Source organism: Hoplias malabaricus, chromosome 4, assembly GCF_029633855.1.
Source record: "Hoplias malabaricus isolate fHopMal1 chromosome 4, fHopMal1.hap1, whole genome shotgun sequence".
Taxonomy (NCBI): domain Eukaryota; kingdom Metazoa; phylum Chordata; class Actinopteri; order Characiformes; family Erythrinidae; genus Hoplias; species Hoplias malabaricus.
In genome coordinates, this window is record NC_089803.1 from 43,695,601 (window position 1) to 43,715,975 (window position 20,375).

The window sequence follows — 20,375 nt, forward strand, 5'->3', positions numbered from 1 at the left end:
TCTCTCCTCTCCAATGTTCTTTTGTCGCACTTGGTCCACTGAGAGAAATCCTGTTTATGCTGCCATTCCACCAATGCTCATAGACACCCACAGAGCATGTGTGTGTGCGTGGGAGGGAGTAGCAGCAGCTCTGCACTCAGACAAAGAGGCTGGAGCTGATCTGATGGCTATTATCAGCAGCGAGCGAGAGAGAGAGAGAGGTACAGGTTGAGAGAGAGAGAGGAGCAGCTAGAGCGAGAGAGAGGTTCATGTTGAGAGAGCAGTACAGATAGAGAGAGAGACTGAAACAAGCAGGGAGGGAGAGAGGAAGGAGAGCAAAGGGAGGGAGAGTAAGAGAGAGAGAGAGAGAGAGCGGGGGAGCATTGAGGAGCAGGCTGCAGAAGCATACAGATGAGTGTGGGAGTAGTTGATAAAGAGCGTTCTACCAGGCAAGCTGCACGCTCCCTCTCTCTTTCTCTCTCTCTCTCTCTCTCTCTCTCTCTCTCGCTCACACACACACACACATGCTCACTCACACACGTACACATTGAGCACGGCGTAGTGTCCAGGAGCAACAGCTGAACAGCAGCAGTGGACGGGATTTCCAGCCTTCAGCATGACCAGCATCCGAAACCTCTTTACCTCTGGACCCTGACCTCCTGCTCTCCTCCTCCTCTTCATTTTCCTCATCCTCTTCTCCCTCTGTCTCCCTTCCATCTCACTCTGTTTTTTTTTCTTTTTTCTTTTCTTTTCCCCCGCTTCCCCTATTGCTACCTCCTCTTGCTGCGTTTTGTTTTCACTGTTTAAAGAAAGAAGACCCTCTCCTCCTTTTCACTTTACCTGCACAGAGGACCCATTCTCTTCCCTCATCCATGTCTCTCTTCCTTTCTTCCTTTTCCTTGTTCTTTTTCACTCTCTTCTCCATTTCATCACTGCATCCATAAGCTACGCTTCACTCTTCAGCTCTCTCCCTTCTTCTTTCTGTTCTCTTTTTCTCTTGCTTTCCCTCCCTCAACAACCCCCCCCCCCCTCCACCCTCATCCTCTTTCCTCTTTTCTTTCTCCTCTCTGGTTCCTTGCCATCCACACTCAAGTCTCTGAGCATGGCAGGCTCCTTTGACAGTCACTTTGCGAGGAACATGATGTGGCAGTGTCAGCTGTCTCAGCCGGACTGCCGCTGTTACAGAGTGGATGGTTATTCTCTGCTCAAACGCCTCCCTCTGCACCCCCTCATAGGCCCCCGCTGCCCCGTGCAATCTGTGGGACAGTGGCTGGACAACATCGGCCTGGTCCAGTACGAGAACCACCTGCTGGCTAACGGCTTCGACAACGTGCAGTTCATGGTAAGTGCCCATCCTTCTACTCTTCCTGTGGGAGGGCCTTTTTCAAAGTCATGAGACAACATTGTTTGCATTTGTTCTGTCTGTAGACTGTGGTGTTCTGTTTGTTTTGTCTGTATGGCTTTGTATTTATCATGTCTGTAGGGTTGTTCTCGTCAGTGTTGCTTCTTATAGCTCCCCTCCGGCACATTATATGCAGTCTTCTTTATTCTCTGACACTGCTTGAGCTAGTCTTTAGTCAAGTGTCAGAGCTGTGTTCATGTATCTCTGTTTGAGGTAGTTCTTGTGTTTCATGTTGAGCTCTTTGCAGAAAGGACACAATCCTGACACTGCACAGGAACAGACCCCATAGCAAACTATGCTATGTTATGACATCTTTGACATTTAGATATATAAGGTAAGGAATACTCCAGCAGTTCTCTACCTACTCTCAGTCTGGTGCATCTGTGTTGTAAAGTGGATGTCTACACTGTTAAGAAAACAGGTATACTATAGGTACATTACTGGTCACTAAAGGTACATCAGTGATTTTACAGTCCAGCTTTGTTCTTTAAAACACATTACACTCTCTTCTCCAGAAGGAGAAGTGGATAGAAGTAGACCTTTGAAAGTTGAAAGGACATAATATAAGTCCTGGAGATGAAATGAGGCGTATAATATCAACACATTTTAAAATCTACAATTAATTTAGAACATGGTAGAATTATGTTCTCTAATTAAAGATACTGAAGATGTACCTTTGAACGTACCCCAAAACTGACAGCAAAAGGTACCACCACAATGTAGAGATGGTAAATTGTACTATGTACAAGAACACAGTCAAAACCTGTTGACTCAAACAGCACACCCATAACAGTCATCAGTGGCCATGCACAAATGAAACAGATCTTAACAGTTAAATTGTGAATTGCTGGAGTATTCCTATCATTTTACATTCTCCAATCCATTTCTTCATCACATGACTAGGGAAACTCCAAACCCCCCAAAAGATAATCTCTCAGATCCTCCCCCACAACACTATGCAGACGCTCTCATTTGTCCCCCACCTGCTTTCAGAAGGGTCTGATACCTCCATCTGTTAATCATATGCAAACCCAATCCTTTGCTATTTACTTAATTTGCTCATTTTTCTCCAAAAATGAAAGAGAACAGGATTAGCAGTCTGTTTGTGAATGGCACAACTGAAGACATAGCCAGGACTTTTTGAAAACCATTCCTTTTGTCCCACTCAAGTTGTCCATTTGCTGAAGACCTGACATTTGTTTTTTTGTTTCTTTTTGGTACAGTCTTTGATTTGTGTGTCTAGTGTCAGGAACACACCGTCCTTCCTCAAGGACAAAAGACAAGCTGCAGCTGTTACTCATTGTTAGAAAAGAGATCTTGGACATGCTTTTATCTGCATCTTGTTATAGATGAAACTGGCTTCAATGGTAAACTATTTCCTCTAACTATGCATGTTTGTTTATCAGCAGCATGGGCCAAAAAAATAAAATAAAATTAGGTCATGTGTCTTTATGGGTTTGAATCCCACTCCTGGTAGCTTTATTCTAACTAGCCAAATATATGTGGATAAATATGAAATAAAGTATACAATATGTATCACACTTCAGATACTGATGCCCCCTCTGCCTTTAAAAAGCTACTTGAAATATCAGTCATGAAATCCAAACAGAGTCTCAGAGAGTGACCTGATGAGTTTGTGGAACAAGTATCTAAACTTGCCCACAGTGTCTGATAGATAAGCAGAACGCAATGGCAGCTATCACCTCAGATACAAAATAGTCAAGCATATAAACTGCCTTGTTTTAGCCTAAATAACCAAATAAAAACAGACTAGCTCATTCGGAGAGAGTGGTAAAACCTTCCTTACAGATGTTCTTGCTTCAGTCAGTATAGTTCACCTTCACGCTTGCCTAATGATCCATTTCTGTTAGTCTGCACAGTCAAAACCTCTGGATTAATGTTCTTAGTGGGGAACACTAATCCAGAAAATTGCTTCGGTCAACGTAGAGGCAGTATAAAAAGATTCTTCTGTGTATTTCCCCATTAGGTACACTGTCATCTTCAAGGGTCTTAGCTTTAAGCTAATACTATGCAACATCCCAATGTGGAAATCGTATTTTATTTATCCGTGTCAAGTCTTACAGAATTCCAGAGAAAATACATTGAAAATATTTATGAAGCAGAAGCTAAGAAAGACTGCAATGGAGTTTGAAATGAACTTTACTCTGGAAATATACTTTGGAAGAGAGTTTTTTTTGAAGGGCTGACAGGTCTTTAGTGTGTACAGTGTTGTTACTTGGTGGCACAGGAGTATTCTGTCTGTCATGTGATGAAGTAGAAAATTCACAGGTAGGATTTGTTACAGAGTCTTGTGGGATTTATAGTTTTGGAAAGCTAATAAACCTCCCCAGACTGGAGAGTTTGGGCAGAATAATATTCACACTACTGTAAATAGGACTAATTTTTCATCTGTTTGGTGACGTTTGCGATTGCCCTCTCCTAGCTCTGACCTGCATCTGTTCATGTGGTTGCCGAGGCAACTGCAGTGTGAGTGGGCCGATTCATGCATTGCGCCACACGAGAAAACACTGTTTCTGCAGCTTTGGATGGTTCCATTCACTTCTCAGCATTAGTATAGCTTCTTTATTCATCCATTTACATAAACGCACAAGTCGTCACACATACATCAGGAACTTATTTGTGATCTATACATTGGGTTGTGTAATATCACAAACAGAGAGGTATGAATGCAGCCTGGCATCTCAGGCATTCTGTAAAACAACACAATAGACGAATGTCTGCAGCAATCTCCAGCCTTCTGGCAGAATTTAAGAGCATTATAGTGTATTTCTGTTCTCATGAGCTTTAGAGCTCTAAAAGCACAGTGTAAAGAGGGATGTGTGTAAGACAGTCCGCTCTCTCACTAAGCAAAGCTGGAATGAATAGTCTTAGAATAGATTCATTTTCATTAAGCTGTCTCTCTGTCGCTCTTGCTTGCTCTGTCTCTTATTCTCTCCATTGTTGCACATTCTCTCTCTCTCTCTCTCTCTCTCTCTCGGCAAGCCTTAGCTCAAGCAAATGATAATTTTCAAATGTTCTTGGACATTCTCTCATCTGCATCTGAGTCCAGATTAAAGTGTATCTGGTGTCTGCAAAGGTAGACAAATCTGTTGTTCCCTTAGGTTTTATACTATGTATATTTATACCTTCATATATATTTGTAAAGTGTGGGTTGGTGGTATTATATTCAGATGCCCATATCTTTGCATGAATTTGTGATCACAAATTAATCAGGCCATAACCTCGTCTCTTAACATTTTGGACCAATCTCTTCAACATCAAAAGCAGTCAAACATCAAAATCAACAAATCCATTCGCCAGTCCAGGTATTTGATGTGTTTGAGCTCAAGCCCACTTGATGCAACTAAAACAGCTCTTGATAAATTGCATCAGGTGTGCTTGAGACAACACCTGATTTGCTCTTATGAGGGATTCTATTTAGCAGGTTGAATAAACCTGAGAATGCAGTAGTCATTAATTGTGACATTTGTGTTGAATTTGGGGAAAGCCCTGGTTAAAGTTGAGCTATTTAATTTGAACTTGTCTGATTTGTTAATTGCAGTCAGCTGAAAGTTTGCTAATAAACTTAATTTGCACTGGGGATTGAATTATTTTGATTGAAACTGTATAATAAAGAATGTTGTCATGATGCATTAACACACATTAAGTTAATGGTGGGTGTTACACCAAAAAAATATAATATCATGATATCTATAAGACATTTTCACAAACATGTGTTTGAGCACACAAAAGTCATCAGAAATCTGGTTTCTGAAATTTGATTTATGTTCCAAGATATGGGCTTAGTGTTAATTGTAAAATTATTTAGTTGTAACACCGTGTTAAAACTGCCTATACTTTAGCCTGACAAGCTCTCACTGTGAGTTGTTTACATGCTTTAGTACATTCATCACTAAGCTTGAAAATGTATTAATACAGGTGTGAATTTTATTACTTAAACACATGAGTCACTAACAAAAAAAATGCAATGTAAAATTTATTTTTATTTTCAGTGTGAATCTGGAGGAAAATCTCTCTGACTGCTGTCAAAATTCTAAGGGAAGGTTGCTATGGGAATACAAGAGAACTGAAATAATCTTCTACTGCAGCCTATTGAACTACATAAAATGTCCATGTTACATCTCCCCCTGCTTTAAATTATGCTCTGCTCAGTTTTTATTTATTTCATATTGCACTGCATTGAATCCAGTTACATAGGACTCGGTCAATACATTTTATTTCTAAAGATCAGATAAAATGTTGAGTAAAGAGATTTGCAAACTTTTGTCCATATAGCTTATAAAGCATATAAGAAACCATGGGTCCATATCTATCATATGTAGTCATGTTTGTAGGTTACATATATTTGGTACCACTTTAGAATAAAGTTTAAAGGTTTTTAAACATTTAAAACGTTTAATAGTATTAGTTAGGTTGAAAACACAGTAAAAGTGATTAAATATCAGTTGTAATGGTCAGATAAAAAGGGCAACAATGACTTGCTGTTTGCCAAATAGTGAAACCACATTCATCCCTACTGCTAAACTTCAGATTTTGCCAGATATGTATCTTACTTTGACGTCTCCATGAGTAAACATTAAGCCAAAACTTGAAAAACCATTTAACCACAAAGTTTAATCAATTAACCACTGATAGAATGTCTTTTTTAGACAATACTGATATGGTGTACCTTAAAATATGAAATGTCTAAGTTCACATTCTGAAGTCTTAGCTCATTCCTTACATTGATATTGTGTTGTCTAACACTTTCACTATTAGACAAACAACAGGTCACTGTTGCCTTTTCTATCTATGTGTTACAAATGTTTCTTAAGTTGTTATAACCAAATTAATAACCAATTATTAAATACATTTAAATTTGTGAACCTTTATAAGGGTAGTCCTATTTTAAATTTGTACCAAATATTCTCTCCTAATTGCCTTAAACATGCAGTTGTTCAGGGTTTTTTTTGTGCTGACAATATCCTCTCGGCCTCAGGAAAGCATAATGTAGTTTATCACCCCTTTGTTTTTTGTCCTTATTGATCAGGATGGCTAAGTGTTTGGGGCACTGAACTTAGAACCAATGCACATGTGTCTATGTTTGAACCACACTCATGACCTCAGAATCAGTGGACATGAGAATATGTCAGTAAATGGCTTTCTACGTGTTGAGTTGTCAGCATGTTGGCATGGCAGTTGTCCTACAGTCTAAGACAATAGCTTAAGTGGGTATATGATTTAGTAACAGCCGAATGACTGTTGTTCCTTTGATTAAGGCTCTTAACCTCAGGTTGCCTCAGTAGCGCTTCCTTAGTAGCTGTTTGAGTCAGTGTTCGAACTAGCTCTGAATGTCTCACAATGTATTTTGCAACTGAGTATTTATTATAGCATGTCTTCACATAGAAAATAATGATTCCCTGAGTATCTCATTTAGTTCTCATTACATTAAAGCTACATTTATATGTTCAAAATTTGTATACACTCCTTATCATAGTCCACACATTGTGGACACTGATAAATGTTCAAAAGTTCACACTCAGCTTACTTAATAACCATAGAAAAGCATTAAAATAAATGAACAAGTTACACATGAGCTTAATATAGTACCTGACCTCACCTACCTGACCTAACTAACGTAATATTCCAATGTCTAGGGCAGAGGTCTTCAAATCCAGACCTTTGTTCCAGGTTCGAGGACGGGCTGCGGGAGCCTCGTACCTCTGTGTGGGTCGAGTGAAGGACTTTCAGCACTGTGCAGTTCAGCTCAGCGCAGCCCAAAAGTGCACACTGACACTGTTTTGAAGAGAAAAACTCAGTTGCTGACAAAGCAAATTTCAGCGACGGGTGCTGGAGGAACAGAAAAGTTTGTAAATAAGTTAAATAAGACAGCCTCTACACTGTTTAGAAGCACAGCAGGCCAGCTTACAGGCATTTGTGGTTTAGCGCACTACAGCAGATGATTTAGCAGCAAACAGAGGCTCAGAACACACATTTTTAGAGGATAAAGCCTCGTTTCTGTGAACACAAAGTTGAGTGTCTTCTGTGTATTTTATTTGTTTTCAGCTTCTTTCCTCTCTCTTTCAACCCAAACTCAGCTCTAAACTCAAAATTGCAGTGGGCTGCTGGGTTGTGTTTTTCCCCCACCCATTTTCAGACTGTTGCATCAGTATTCAGTGAGCTCCCATAGCACCCCCTTCTTGTGGCTCTCTTAAATGCACATAAATTAATTCATGGCCTAGTACTTAAAGACACAGAATTTTGATATATTGAGATACCGTCCACAGACCGCCTTAGTATTGAAATTAGTAGTGGAAAAAAGGATATAGCTGAGAGTTTTTGTTTTTTTTTGCTGGACAAAACAGAACTGTTTTTAAGTAAGTTTCTAAAATGAATCAATAAAAAATTGTGATTTGAATCTGTGAAATCTTGGTCTTCTCAGTCTTAGAAAAATCTATATAATAATATGAAAATACTACAAATTATGCAAATGATATATATATATATATATATATATAATGTATGTATGTTTTATTATTATTATTTCTACATTTATTTATACCACAACAAGTAAAGAAACACATTGCTTTGTATCACCAAAGATTCTCAGGGTAATTATATTTTACCCTACCTTCCGGTAGTTGAAATGCCAGAAAATACTTGTATGACAAACATTATGCAGTCAATGGCGATCCAGCAAAACTAGGCCTGCCCGGTTTTGTTTCAGAAGAAATGTTGGCTGTAGGTTGTAGGGCCCCATAGTACACAATAAACAATGGGTGCAACTTTAAGAGAAAAAAGCTTATATAAAGTTTTAACACCCCCCCTCCCCCGTCGATTAACAGGAGAGGGTGTCATGCTTCTGCATTTTCATAGTTTCATAGAGCATGTTTTTTAGCAATCACTTGTGACAGGCTGTCTCATCAGTTAACTACAAGAACTTTGAACTCTTCTGAGTTTTAGTCCATTAAACTTCCTGAAACATCAGCTTAATTAAAATAAAATAATAAAATACTGCTATGTTGATAATGCTGAAAACTAGACTCAAGCTAGCTGAAAGTACCTCTCTCTCTCTCTCTCTCTCTCTCTCTCTCTCTCTCTCTCTCTCTCTCTCTCTCTCTCTCTCGCACACACACACACACACACACACACACACACACACACACACACACAGGACAAACACCCCTGCACCTGCTCTATCAGTAGATCATTATTATGTAAGACTGCGCTAGCTCCGGATGACTGGGACATCTGAAAGAACCTCATAAAGACACTTCCTCTCTCGTTCCCTCTTTTTTCCCACACCCCCTGCCTCCCTCCTTTGCCAGTCTCGATCTGCCCGTTCCTGCCTCTCATTTGGTATAAATATCTGATGGAGCGAGCCCTTCTGAAATGCCTTCAGATATGATTAATATTAAATGGCATGCTGCTGCTTTGCCGCAGTGTTTTCCAGTCTCTGATGAAGCTGGGAAGCTATAAAGCTTCTTCTCATGTTCTGCCACTTCAATGTCGGTGTGTGGTGGCCCCACTCTACATGGAAACACATGAAGTCAGACCAGTCCTGTTAATAATGCTCCACTGTGCTCCAGCGTGAGAGATGCCCAAGATCTTCACTCTCTGATAAAAGAGATTGGAGCTGGTGAGAAGATTAGATGTTCAACACCACTGAGACATCCATTTCCAACCAACTAGTGCGTTCGATTAGATCAATGTAGATCAAAGTAAGATCAGTTTTTGCCTTTCAGGCCTCACACTGAGTGGCTGTGGATCCTAAATGAGCGTCCCTCCTCTGAAAAGTTTGACATGTACAGTGACTTTAGATGCCTCTGGCTTTCAAGCGGGAGACGCTTGTGTGTTCTCCTGTTGTGCTAATGCTATTTTTATCTGGTCTATTTTCAACAAGAACTCACTTTCATGTGTTGCATCATGGTATTTATCATCATTGGTACTTTCCTGTCTACTTGTCCAAGGTAATTGATGTTCTGCATGTTAATCAGGGGGAGTGGTCTGTAACCATGGTGCCTTTTTTTTTTTATTTGCCAAAATGAGGTTGTGTAGGGCTTTTTATCATCATTCACTTGAAGGACAAATGTGCTATATTCATTGTGCCCTGTAGAGACACACTGATGTCTTTAGCTTTACTGAACCAATAGTAGTTATAAATACATTGCTTGATACACATCACTTTTACACAAAAAGATTTAGTTATTTATTTAGTTAGTTATAAGATTTAATTATTTATTATTTTATTTATTATACTTATTATTATATACATTTTATACAATTATAACAATATTGTTATTATTTTTATTTTTATAATTATTATTGTGTGTGTTTTATGTGACAATTGTAAGGTAGCTTTTTTTTTATAAATGGCAAATGGAAGAATGTTTTAATTTTTTATATGCAAATATGCATTACACAAAAATACTTTACACCATTTTCATACACCTAATGAACTGAAGTTACTGTTTATTATTACAATTTTGGAGCCTCTTTTTATTGTCAGAGTGTCTGGTACATTCTGTAGCATGATTTTAGCTTGATTTGTAGCTTGATGCCTGCCTCTTTGAACAGGAGAGGGCAAAATGACTGATATGCAAAATACCCAACAGAATGTGTCCTTATGGAGCAGCAGGTGATTTGTAAACTGGAGCAACAACAAAAACATACCTATTGTGTGAAACAGGTCACACAGGAGCATGTTTCCTTTACTATCTTGCTTCACCAAGGTGGACAGTTAACTTCTTGCAGAATTGTGCCTCCCTTGGCTTTATGGACATCATTAAACAACTGACGAAATCCTGATAGCTCTCTAAACATGCACCATATATTGGTGTGCAACTATTGTGAGGCTTATCTTACTAGGTAGAGATGATTTGTGAGAGATGGGTAACAGAGAAGTAAAGTACGAAGTAAAATGTCCATCCTCTCCTGTGAGTACAGCTTATCATAGTTATCATACTGTCGTACCTGTGGACTCCATCCACTGCTCTGTGTATTGATCTGAGAGCAGGTTGACTGCTCAGGGTTGATTTAATCAGCTTGAGGTGTCGCAGTAATGCTGTCTCCAAGCTTGTCCACGTTTTATGTAGCAAGGCCAAGACAAACAGCATTGTCAACATCGTTTTCAAGCCTCTCTGATCTCTCTCTTTCTCTTTCTTTTCCATCTCTCACCCTTAGCTTGCTTGTTAGAGTCTGAACCAGGGTACTATATAATACAGATAGTGTGCATGAGTGTGTGCACCCTCAGATCTCTGTCGGATGTCTGCTTGATTGGTCTTACAGGGCTTATAGAAAGGTCATTAAAGGTGAAGCTTAGCGTGAAGCAATAGGTTGATAGTGCTGAACGTGTTTGCCATGCGTTTGCATTGCGCGTTATAGATGCAGAAAGGACAACGGGTGTAATGAATTCATCATGTTGATGGTTCTGAATCAATAAGCGTGTAAGCATGGCTATGCTGGCACATCTGTCAAACTTACAGCTATGAATACCAAAAGAATTCACAAGTTTTCATAGGTTGTTTTGTATTTTGGTGTATTTTATTTTTTGCACCTATACACTGAGGATGTGCTTCAGTCCCTATACAACATCAGAACTTTCACCTGATCTACACTAGCAGCCTCGGTTCTCTTGCATTCTTCAACCAGTCAGTCTCTACTTCAATTTCTGATTTCACATACTTTCTTTGTTTTATTTATTTTTGTTTTGGTTTTGTTTTTCTCCGTAACTCTGTCTTCGGTTTAGGGTACTATTTTTTTCCCTAACACTCATTTGACAACAGAATCTTAAAAACATGGGAGCATGGACACTGTCGCATGCTTCTTCAAAGACATGTCATAACTTTTTTTTTTTTTTCATATATTTATGTACACTATTATAAGAAACTGAATTTAGGCGTGTAGTGGATGATTTTGGACACTACCCCATACAGGTGTTGAACCAAGCAGTGCAGTGGGATTATGTATAGTCTGCTATCAACTAGTGTACATGAGTTGTACACAACATTTTGCTGAGCATTGTGAGATTGAATAGTGCACTTTATAGTGAATAGAGCACAGTTTCAGACACAGCGAGGAAACTGCATACATCAGCAAATTCATGGTTTGAACGTTATAGACCAAATAAAAAGTTACAACAAGGGAAAAATATGGACGCCTTCAGGAAAAAACTCCCTTCAAGGCAGGAAACAGCATGTAAACTATGCTCCATACTCCCTACATAGCACCCTACTCCCTAAATAGTACACTTCTAATACTACTACACCACAAAACTGTGTACTACGTAGGGTTGAGAAAAATATTTGTAAATCAGCCCTGATGTTTTTGCAGTGTATCTATAGAGCAAGCAGAAACAAATGCTCACAATGACTTTGGGCACTTGTGCAGCCTGCAGTGTAACACTATATCTTCTGGTCTTTTTCTTTCTTCTGCACTTTAAAATTCTTGGTTTATAATACAACACACACTATACACTCCATCCTCTGTACTTTAACTCTCCAGCTAGTTCGTCTTCAGGATCTTCTCTCACCTGCCCTTGTTACTCCTGCACATAAATGCTGCACCCAGCATATGGCCATACATGCCCAATAAAGCTCAATTCTGATTCTGTAGCATTAATTGGCCTTTAGACTCCAGGATTCAGATTGACTGGTACTGAATTTGCTATCACCTCTCTATAGAAGCAGATCTCTAATTTCACTTTCCAAACACTTCTCTTATTTATTTGATTATCTACTACACTAGATAATTGCAAAGCATGTTGATTAGCATATTGGTTAATGGAGTGATTGATGCATTTTTTACTGTGTTACTAAGTATTACTTCATTTTCTCATGCAGGGTAGTAATGTGGTGGAGGACCAGGACCTGCTGGAGATTGGAATTCTAAATTCTGCCCACAGACAGCGCCTTCTACAGGCCATCCGCCTCCTGCCCAGGGTGAGTATGCTGATCAGGGGTTTCTTAGAGGTCACGCATAAGCCGTGATGTCAACAAGTTGATTGTTGAATGCTACTTTTGGTAATATACCTTTAAGCCATAATTTTAATGAAGTAAAATTTTTGATTATTAAATTAAGGCTCAGAATATTCAGCATTTAAACTGATATATATGTTACTGTGAAAACATTACTGCTTGTCTTCAGATTCAGTAGGTAAATTCTAAATGATACACAGATGTATTGATGGATTTTTCTGAAATCCTCTTATTAACATGTCACAGAAGTTAACCCATGGCTGGGTGCCAAATTGAGGGAATATGCAAATAAGCACATTCTCACTCGGATGCTGTTTAAAATGTGTTTAAAATCTTTATAATGTGTCTTAAAATCAAAAGCCTTTTAAGAAAGCTAAACAAAATTTTCCAAATAAGACCCTGAGCACCCACAAGCTAATAGCTGGACTGTTTTTGTTTGTTTGTTTGTTTGTTTTGTTTGTTTGTTTTTGTTTTTCGAGAATTTTTCCCCCTCAACCCACCATAACTAAAATATATATACTACCAAAATTGATGTATTATGTGTATAAATAACTTTTTAAGTACTTCTATGTAACATATTATAATTTAAAACTCTATTGACATTTTATTACAAATATAATAGTAATAATAATTATTACATGTACATCTTTAAATTGTGCTTTTCTTTAAATAGATTACATATACTTTTGGATATAATATTATCCCCAAGAACAGAACAAATTGATGCATGTGCTTTTACAGTGCTTTTCCCTTGATAGAACTCATAATAAATGTAATGGCAAAAAAAAAAAAAAAGATTCTTTATTTGTTTGTTTGTTTTGTTATACCACTCAACTGTTACCACAAAATTACAAATGAATGGGAGTCGGCCAGTCAGCCATAGGATCTTGGGGTCCTGAATTTAGTCCCTACCTTGGGTCACTGTCTGTGAGGAGGTTGTGCTCTCCCTGTGTCTCTTAGATTTCCTTCTACAGTTCAATTACACATAATGTTATGTGGACTGACTATTCAGAATTGTTCACAGGTGTCAATGTATGATTGTGTGGTGCCCTTTGATGGACTGGTACCCTGTTCAGGGTGCGTCCCTGTCTTGTGCAATCATTCTGTGTAGGCTCGGGGCCCTCTGTGACCCTAATCAAGATGAAGCACTTGCAGAAAATGAAAACATGAATGAATGAACGAACATTTCACCTGCGCACCCCACAATTTGAACACCTAATCTCTAAAGGACAAATGTTTGCTTTTCATTGTTTGTTTGTTCGCATTTAGCATTGTTAGCTAAACCCATAAATAACAGCACATAATACAATATTTTACAAATCCAATCCCCATGGGAACATGTTCACATACAGCAGTTGGACAGCTTGGGGTGTACAACTGATTTAATAGATAGAAGCGCTAATAAACTGTATGATACTACTGCTTTTACATAGCTATTGATAAGAAGGCAGCCATTTTGGATTCTAGACTCTGAGCTGGTGAGGCTACACCAACATTCTGAGTCGGAAATTCTGACTTGTGAGGGCGTTTCAGCTGAGATCACATACTTGGAGCACGGAAAGTCCAACATCTGAGTTCAACTGGAGGGCAGCATTTTATATACACTCTCCTATGCCTTCACTAATTAACTGGAGATTACGACAATAGTTTCCCATCTGAATATATCACTTATTTTTCCACACCTCTGTAGACCAGAACACTGAACTCTCAAAGGTGCATTCGTCTGTGAAATGAGGGGTTTGCGAACTGCAGCCATACTACAATATTTTTCTCTTTGTGGATGTAGGAGGACTGTTGTTGCTGGCACAGTCCGGTTCTTCACCGCAACGTTCTTTTCAATCAACTGAGAAACAGCTGCTCTTCTGTTTTTCTTTACACACTCCTCTAAAGCACAAGAATAATGGTCACCAATGTGTGCCTTCAGTTCCAATCCAGGAGGGTAACTGAACTATTCATTTGTTTATTCATAGTCATATTACGTAACCCCTTCATCTTAATCAGAGTAGTGGGTTCTGCGCCTACCTGGACTCACTGGGCACAAGCCAGAAATCCACTGTGTCCATTGTAGTATTTAAAATATTATAAATATTATAAAATATTAGATCAAAAACAGTTAGTGAAAAATATGTTTCTCCATCTTGAGAAACATCGGATCAAATCTGACAAATTGTCTTGTTATGGGACCATGAGAAGAAAAATAGATGCTATTTATTAGCCACATTAGTCTATATACTGCTCTCCACAAACCATCTAACAAAAAGCCATGTGGTTATGAGTTTGTGGTTTGCTTCTGCAGATTTTATTACTGGATGAAATTTCATGGTACCCACCCACTGTCATTACACACACATAAACACACTAACACTCCCACCAGAGAGAAGAGCGCTCAGTCTAAGACCCCCCACAACAGTAATCCACCAGAGCTATTCTCAGTGCTGTGTTTCTGTGTGTGTGTGTGTGTGTGTTTTCATATGACTTGATAATAAATAAATCTCTCCAATGTCCTGAATAACCTTCCACTCCCCTTAACCTTCACAATCATATAGGGCAGAGAAAGAAACGAGGGGAAAATTGTGGGACTAAGCTGAGATGGACGGACACACACACACACACACACACACACACAAATTGAAACACACACACATTCACAAATGGACAGTGCATAAGATTTTTTTTTTTTTTTTTTTTTTTTTTTTTGTTGTTTTTTGTTTTTGAGGATTTGTCCCAGTCAGATATGAGTAGAAAATCAAAGTTTGTATGCAATTGTGAGCTCTGTCTTTACCAGGGCTGCTGTATATCAATAGTGGCTTTACTTCATTTTATTTAGTCATCTTATCTCAATATGAATATTTCATGGAAATCAATTATGCAGTGTATGATTGTGCACACAAACTGTAATACTATCTGCTCTTCGTTTTTCATAATTTACCCACCCAGTTTGATGGATGAGATCGTAATTGAGGGACTGTAATGAACAAAAGGATTTTCAGCAGTAACACAGATGACAGACCTGACACATTCTGTGCTGGTGGTGGAGTTTGTGTTGAAATCTTATGGAGATAAGCAGCCTCAGAGTGAGAGGAAAGAAACTTTGAGCTGAAGTCAGCACCTTCTCCCTTCACTGGCACGTCTAAATGTAGAGAAAGACAGCAAATCCTCTCTCTCTCTCTCTCTCTCTCTCTCTCTCTCTCTCTCTCTCTCTCTCTCTCTCTCAGACTAAGGACAGTAAGTAACACACAGGGGGGTTTGTGTTGGACCAGGCTCGGAAGCAGCAGTGTTCTGCTGAACTTTTATACACCATGCTTGCAGCTAGTGCTGAACGATTCATCATTTCATATCACTTTGAAATTATGACTCTTTAATTTGAAATGAAGTGCAATTTTTACATTGGGAGAGCTGCAATTTTAATTAGGTCCTACATTATTCAGCATTACCCTACCGGGTACTGAGTACTGAGTTTTAAACCTAATCACTCCTGGCTTGTCTAGCAGCCTAATGCACACTACATTCAGCTTTGCAGGCTCAAAACTGAAAAATGGATGTGCTGGTTTTCTAAGTGGAAGAAAAAGGCCTGTGGTTATTTGAAGAAACACCTTAAGTCAATTTTGCCCTTACGTTTCTCTTTACCTAAAGTGAGCTGCAATAAAACTCTTCAGGAAATTGTTTGGAGGAAATTGAAAAAAGAAAAAAAAAACATAATTGGATGTTACAGCTTTAAATGAGGGTTTATACCCCTCTAGCTGACACATAAATTTGGGCATTGTGATTCCCAGCCCATGTCTGGCTGCTCCAGAATTTCCCTTTTTTATGGAGAGTGTGCACTCCAAAGGTGTACTTTAATATGCTGTAGCTGGAATCACTCGTTAGACTAGATTTTTTATGTAAGTGACCATTGTAGTTTAAGTGATACAAACACTTGTAAAGTAGGGATAAAGACAAACATCTGTCATCTTTATTTAACTGAAATAAGGACAAGAAAACATGTCCAGTGTCTCACTGAATGACTTAAGTGTATTTTGTAAAAGTTGGAACAGAGATATGTTTGCCACTGTGTTACATCACCTTGTCACCTAATCATACTGTTTAATCATTTGGGACCTGAGGATACTAATTGCTGCACTTTTGCAAGTGGACTTTTTGCCTATCCTGACTTGATGCAAGCCTTGACACATATAGGAAACAGATCTGTTCTGCAGGCAGGCCAGTCCAGCACACACACTCTGTGTCTATGAACCCACAAAAATTTCACAACGATTTCCATTTTTTCCAAGAACAAGTTGAAGCTTGGACTAATCTAATCATGGCACACATTTCCTTTAATATTCTTCTCTTTATTGTGGAATGTTTCAAAATGATGAATACTTTATTTTAAAAAAATCTGAGTAAAATTTTTGTTCCCAAATTATTCGACATAAATGAGCACTACACACCTCTGGTTTTGGTCAGAAGCTAATCGAAAATGAATGGTAAAGTGGGTGTGTATATTCTTGGGTGTTTTCATTAACACAAAAGGTGCACACCGTTTGTTCTTGCCAATCACATTCGCTGGTATTGCAAACGCAACAATACGCTGATATTACGATTAAGTATTTTAGTATCGTTCTTCTGATACAACCAAACAAGCGTGTTATTTTTACAACCATTCATAAATACTTAAGAAATTATATAGCTAATTTATTAGGTGTACAAATATGTTTTTTTTTTTTTTTGTAAAGTATAATTCAAACTTTAAACATTCTTTCGTTGTTTTGTCATTTTATGGTAACTGTTGTGCAGTACTAAAAACTAAATAAATTGAACTCAGGTATATTTGGACACAATATATACAAAATATATCGATACACATGTTTTGCAGCACTTTTTCCTTCATGGAACTCAACTCAGTGGTGAATAAATTCTTCTCATTTACCATCATCGAACTAATTAATATTTAGCTTATTATTTGTTGAATGAAAGGACAATTGTCATTGTTATTACTATGCAAAAGTTACCATAAAATGACATAAGAGCATGAGTATGTTTGAATTTTGAATTCCATCTATATGTTACAAAAAAAAAAATCTTTAAAACCTATTTGTAAATCCAAAACTAAGCAACTAGCATTTCCACCTAACAGACCTAGTGTATCTGAACAGTTGAAATGAATGATATTTGTAAAATGCCTCTTGTAAAATTCACCTCAGCCACCCCCCACACCCTCTGCCCTGACACTGTCTCGCATTCTGGAATCAGAGATCTGGTCACCTAGGGTCACACCTAGTGGTGATTACAAAAAAGCCTCTTTGTGCTGAGTGAGGATACATATCTGAAGCAACCTACATCAGCAAAAGATTCTTAATAGGCGACAAAGTATGGGTGTTCACAAAGGAAATGTCTAAAAATAGTTCACCTTATGGGCAAAACATTAAAACTGCTCTGAAGTGGTGTGATCACATGATGTTCAAACGAGTGATTCATCCTGCTCATGAGCCAGGAAGCAGTGATGGACCCACGAGTCCGCTGCTGAAACTCTTTACTCTCACAGCCGCTGTGAATGGATATGACTGGGGAGATGAAAGATTAAAAGCAGTAAAACAAGTTGCTGGACCATTTGCATTACTGAAACAAACTAGGGCCAGGCCTCTGAGGTAATTAGAAGTTTTTATGTTGTGGCACAGGGTTTTGTGCTGATATGACTCCATCTCTCTTTTTCTCAGGTGCGACCCATAGGCTATGATGGCAATAACCCCACCTCAGTGGCTGAGTGGCTGGAGTCTCTGGAGCTGGGAGACTACACCAAGTCCTTCCTCATCAATGGCTACACGTCTATGGAGCTGGTGAAGAAGATCTGGGAAATCGAACTCATAAACGTAAGTCCTGAAAGTCTCTTCTCCTCTGACATTATAACAGACTTTCCTGTGATTGTCAAAGTGTAGCCACTTCCCTGTACATTGACATGTTTCAAAACAGCTAATCAGCTCATTAACCAACCCTTCCTGAGTGTGGAAGTGTGGAGAAGACTCTAAAACATGCAGAAAGTCCAAGGCAAGGACTGAGAACTAATGGTCTAGTTGTTTCAAGCTGTTTTGTTCCTTTGGGATTGCAGTACTGTCAACGTGTATTATTTCTTCATAACAACAAATTTCATACTGTCAGTTATCTCCCACTGGTGAATCACATGACTGAGGGAGTGTGTGCCTGATAGTAGGCTTGTACGTGGACAACATCACAACACATTTTGTAACATTAAATTATGGCACTGGTAAATCCTTTGTGTGACTTAATTAAACATTAGCCTACATTATTTGGAAAGCTCCAAATACATATATCAGATCTCCTGTTTTATTTCTGGTTTAGTTTGGTTTGGGGTTGTGTCTACGTTGTCTTGTTCCCTCTTGTTTCTCTTAGCTTGTTTCTTCTTAGGTGCATCCCATCATGTCTCCATATAAGCTGTCTTTGTAGTCACGTGCCGTGGTTCATTGTGGTTGTTTCACTTGTTTGCTGGGATTCCTAAAAGCACCTTAGAACATGGAAGTTTCTTATGTGGCAGAGTGAGCATCACACTGATCTCTATCTCTCTCTCTCTCTCTCTCTCTCTCTCTCTCTCTCTCTCTCTCTCTCTCTCTCTCTCTCTCTCTCTCTTCCTGTTAATATGATCTTAACACTATGTTGTTCTTTGGCAGACTGAGCCCTGGTTAGGTGTTTCTGTCTTTGTTTTTATTCAGCTTTGTTCACTCATCTCAGCAAACAATTCCTCCACTTCGTTCACCCGTGTACCAGCATGACACTATTAACTACAGCCCCTATATTACCTACAGATGTACAGGCTTTAACAATATTTGAATCTAATTTGGTTCTCAACTGTGTTGGCTTAGGACTGTACTTATAGCATAAAAATTTGGATTTGAGGTTATTTTAGAGGGTAAGGTTGGGATTAGGAAAGATTAAGTCCAAAGTCCGGAGGCCAAATGCGGCCCACAATGTAAGATTTTAATTGGCCTGAGGCTTCACTTTAAAGAATACATCATTAGTGGCTCCCTGGAACTTGGCAGTTATTTTCTTTCACTTGACAGTGCAGTAATGTATAGGATATTGTGCCACTGTGTTAATGAACTAAGCTAAACTTAAACGCCATTCATTTCTCTGGGCCAACAAAGTGATTCACAGAACGACATTTGGTGATGGCTGCAGCAGTTAATGCTCTAAAATGAAGTTCAGTAGTCAATATATATATAAACTATAGTGCAAATGTACGTTTTTCATATTTTGAATACACTGTTATAAATAATGGGCGGCACGGTGGCGCAGCAGGTAGTGTCGCAGTCACACAGCTCCAGGGACCTGGAGGTTGTGGGTTCGATTCCCGCTCCGGGTGACTGTCTGTGAGGAGTTGGTGTGTTCTCCCCGTGTCCGCGTGCGTTTCCTCCGGGTGCTCCGGTTTCCTCCCACAGTCCAAAAACACACGTTGGTAGGTGGATTGGCGACTCGAAAGTGTCCGTAGGTGTGAGTGAATGTGTGTGTGTCTGTGTTGCCCTGTGAAGGACTGGCGTCCCCTCCAGGGTGTATTCCCGCCTTGCGCCCAATGATTCCAGGTAGGCTCTGGACCCCCTGCGACCCTAAATTGGATAAGCGGTTACAGATAATGGATGGAATGGATGGATGTTATAAATAATTTATGTATAATATATTTGAGTAGAGAGAGATGGGCCTTTAAGAATTTTGATATGATCCAGTTCGGCCCCCTTTGAGGAGAATGCCCAGTTGTGCTCTCTTGGATCCTGGCCACAAATGGTGGAGGGGATCCAGCTTGTGATATCTGTTATTAAAGCTCTGTTCACTGTTCTGTACACTGCAGAGAAAATCAGATCAGATCAATTCTGACTAGCCTGAGTGTCCATATTTTAGTTACAAGGTCTGATTTGTCTAGTCAAACTTTTTATTTGTTGGGGGAACAACTTTGGTCATCATGTTATCAAAGCAGCTGTGAGTATTCTGCAGGCCAGAGGGCAAGAAGCTCTACTCCGAATGAAGAAAAAACC

At 39.0% G+C, this 20,375-nt stretch overlaps 1 protein-coding gene across 3 annotated transcripts in view; it reads left to right on the forward strand.

Moving 5' to 3' along the window:
• anks1b (ankyrin repeat and sterile alpha motif domain containing 1B) overlaps positions 1–20,375 on the forward strand; it is a 276,601-nt gene that overhangs the window by 208,704 nt on the left and 47,522 nt on the right. For all 3 annotated transcript variants that reach the window (XM_066667270.1, XM_066667271.1, XM_066667272.1), the window contains 3 exons: positions 1,215–1,321; positions 12,223–12,321; positions 18,054–18,206. In XM_066667270.1, coding sequence (XP_066523367.1) covers positions 1,215–1,321; positions 12,223–12,321; positions 18,054–18,206 — 359 coding nt within the window. The remainder of the gene's footprint in view (positions 1–1,214; positions 1,322–12,222; positions 12,322–18,053; positions 18,207–20,375) is intronic.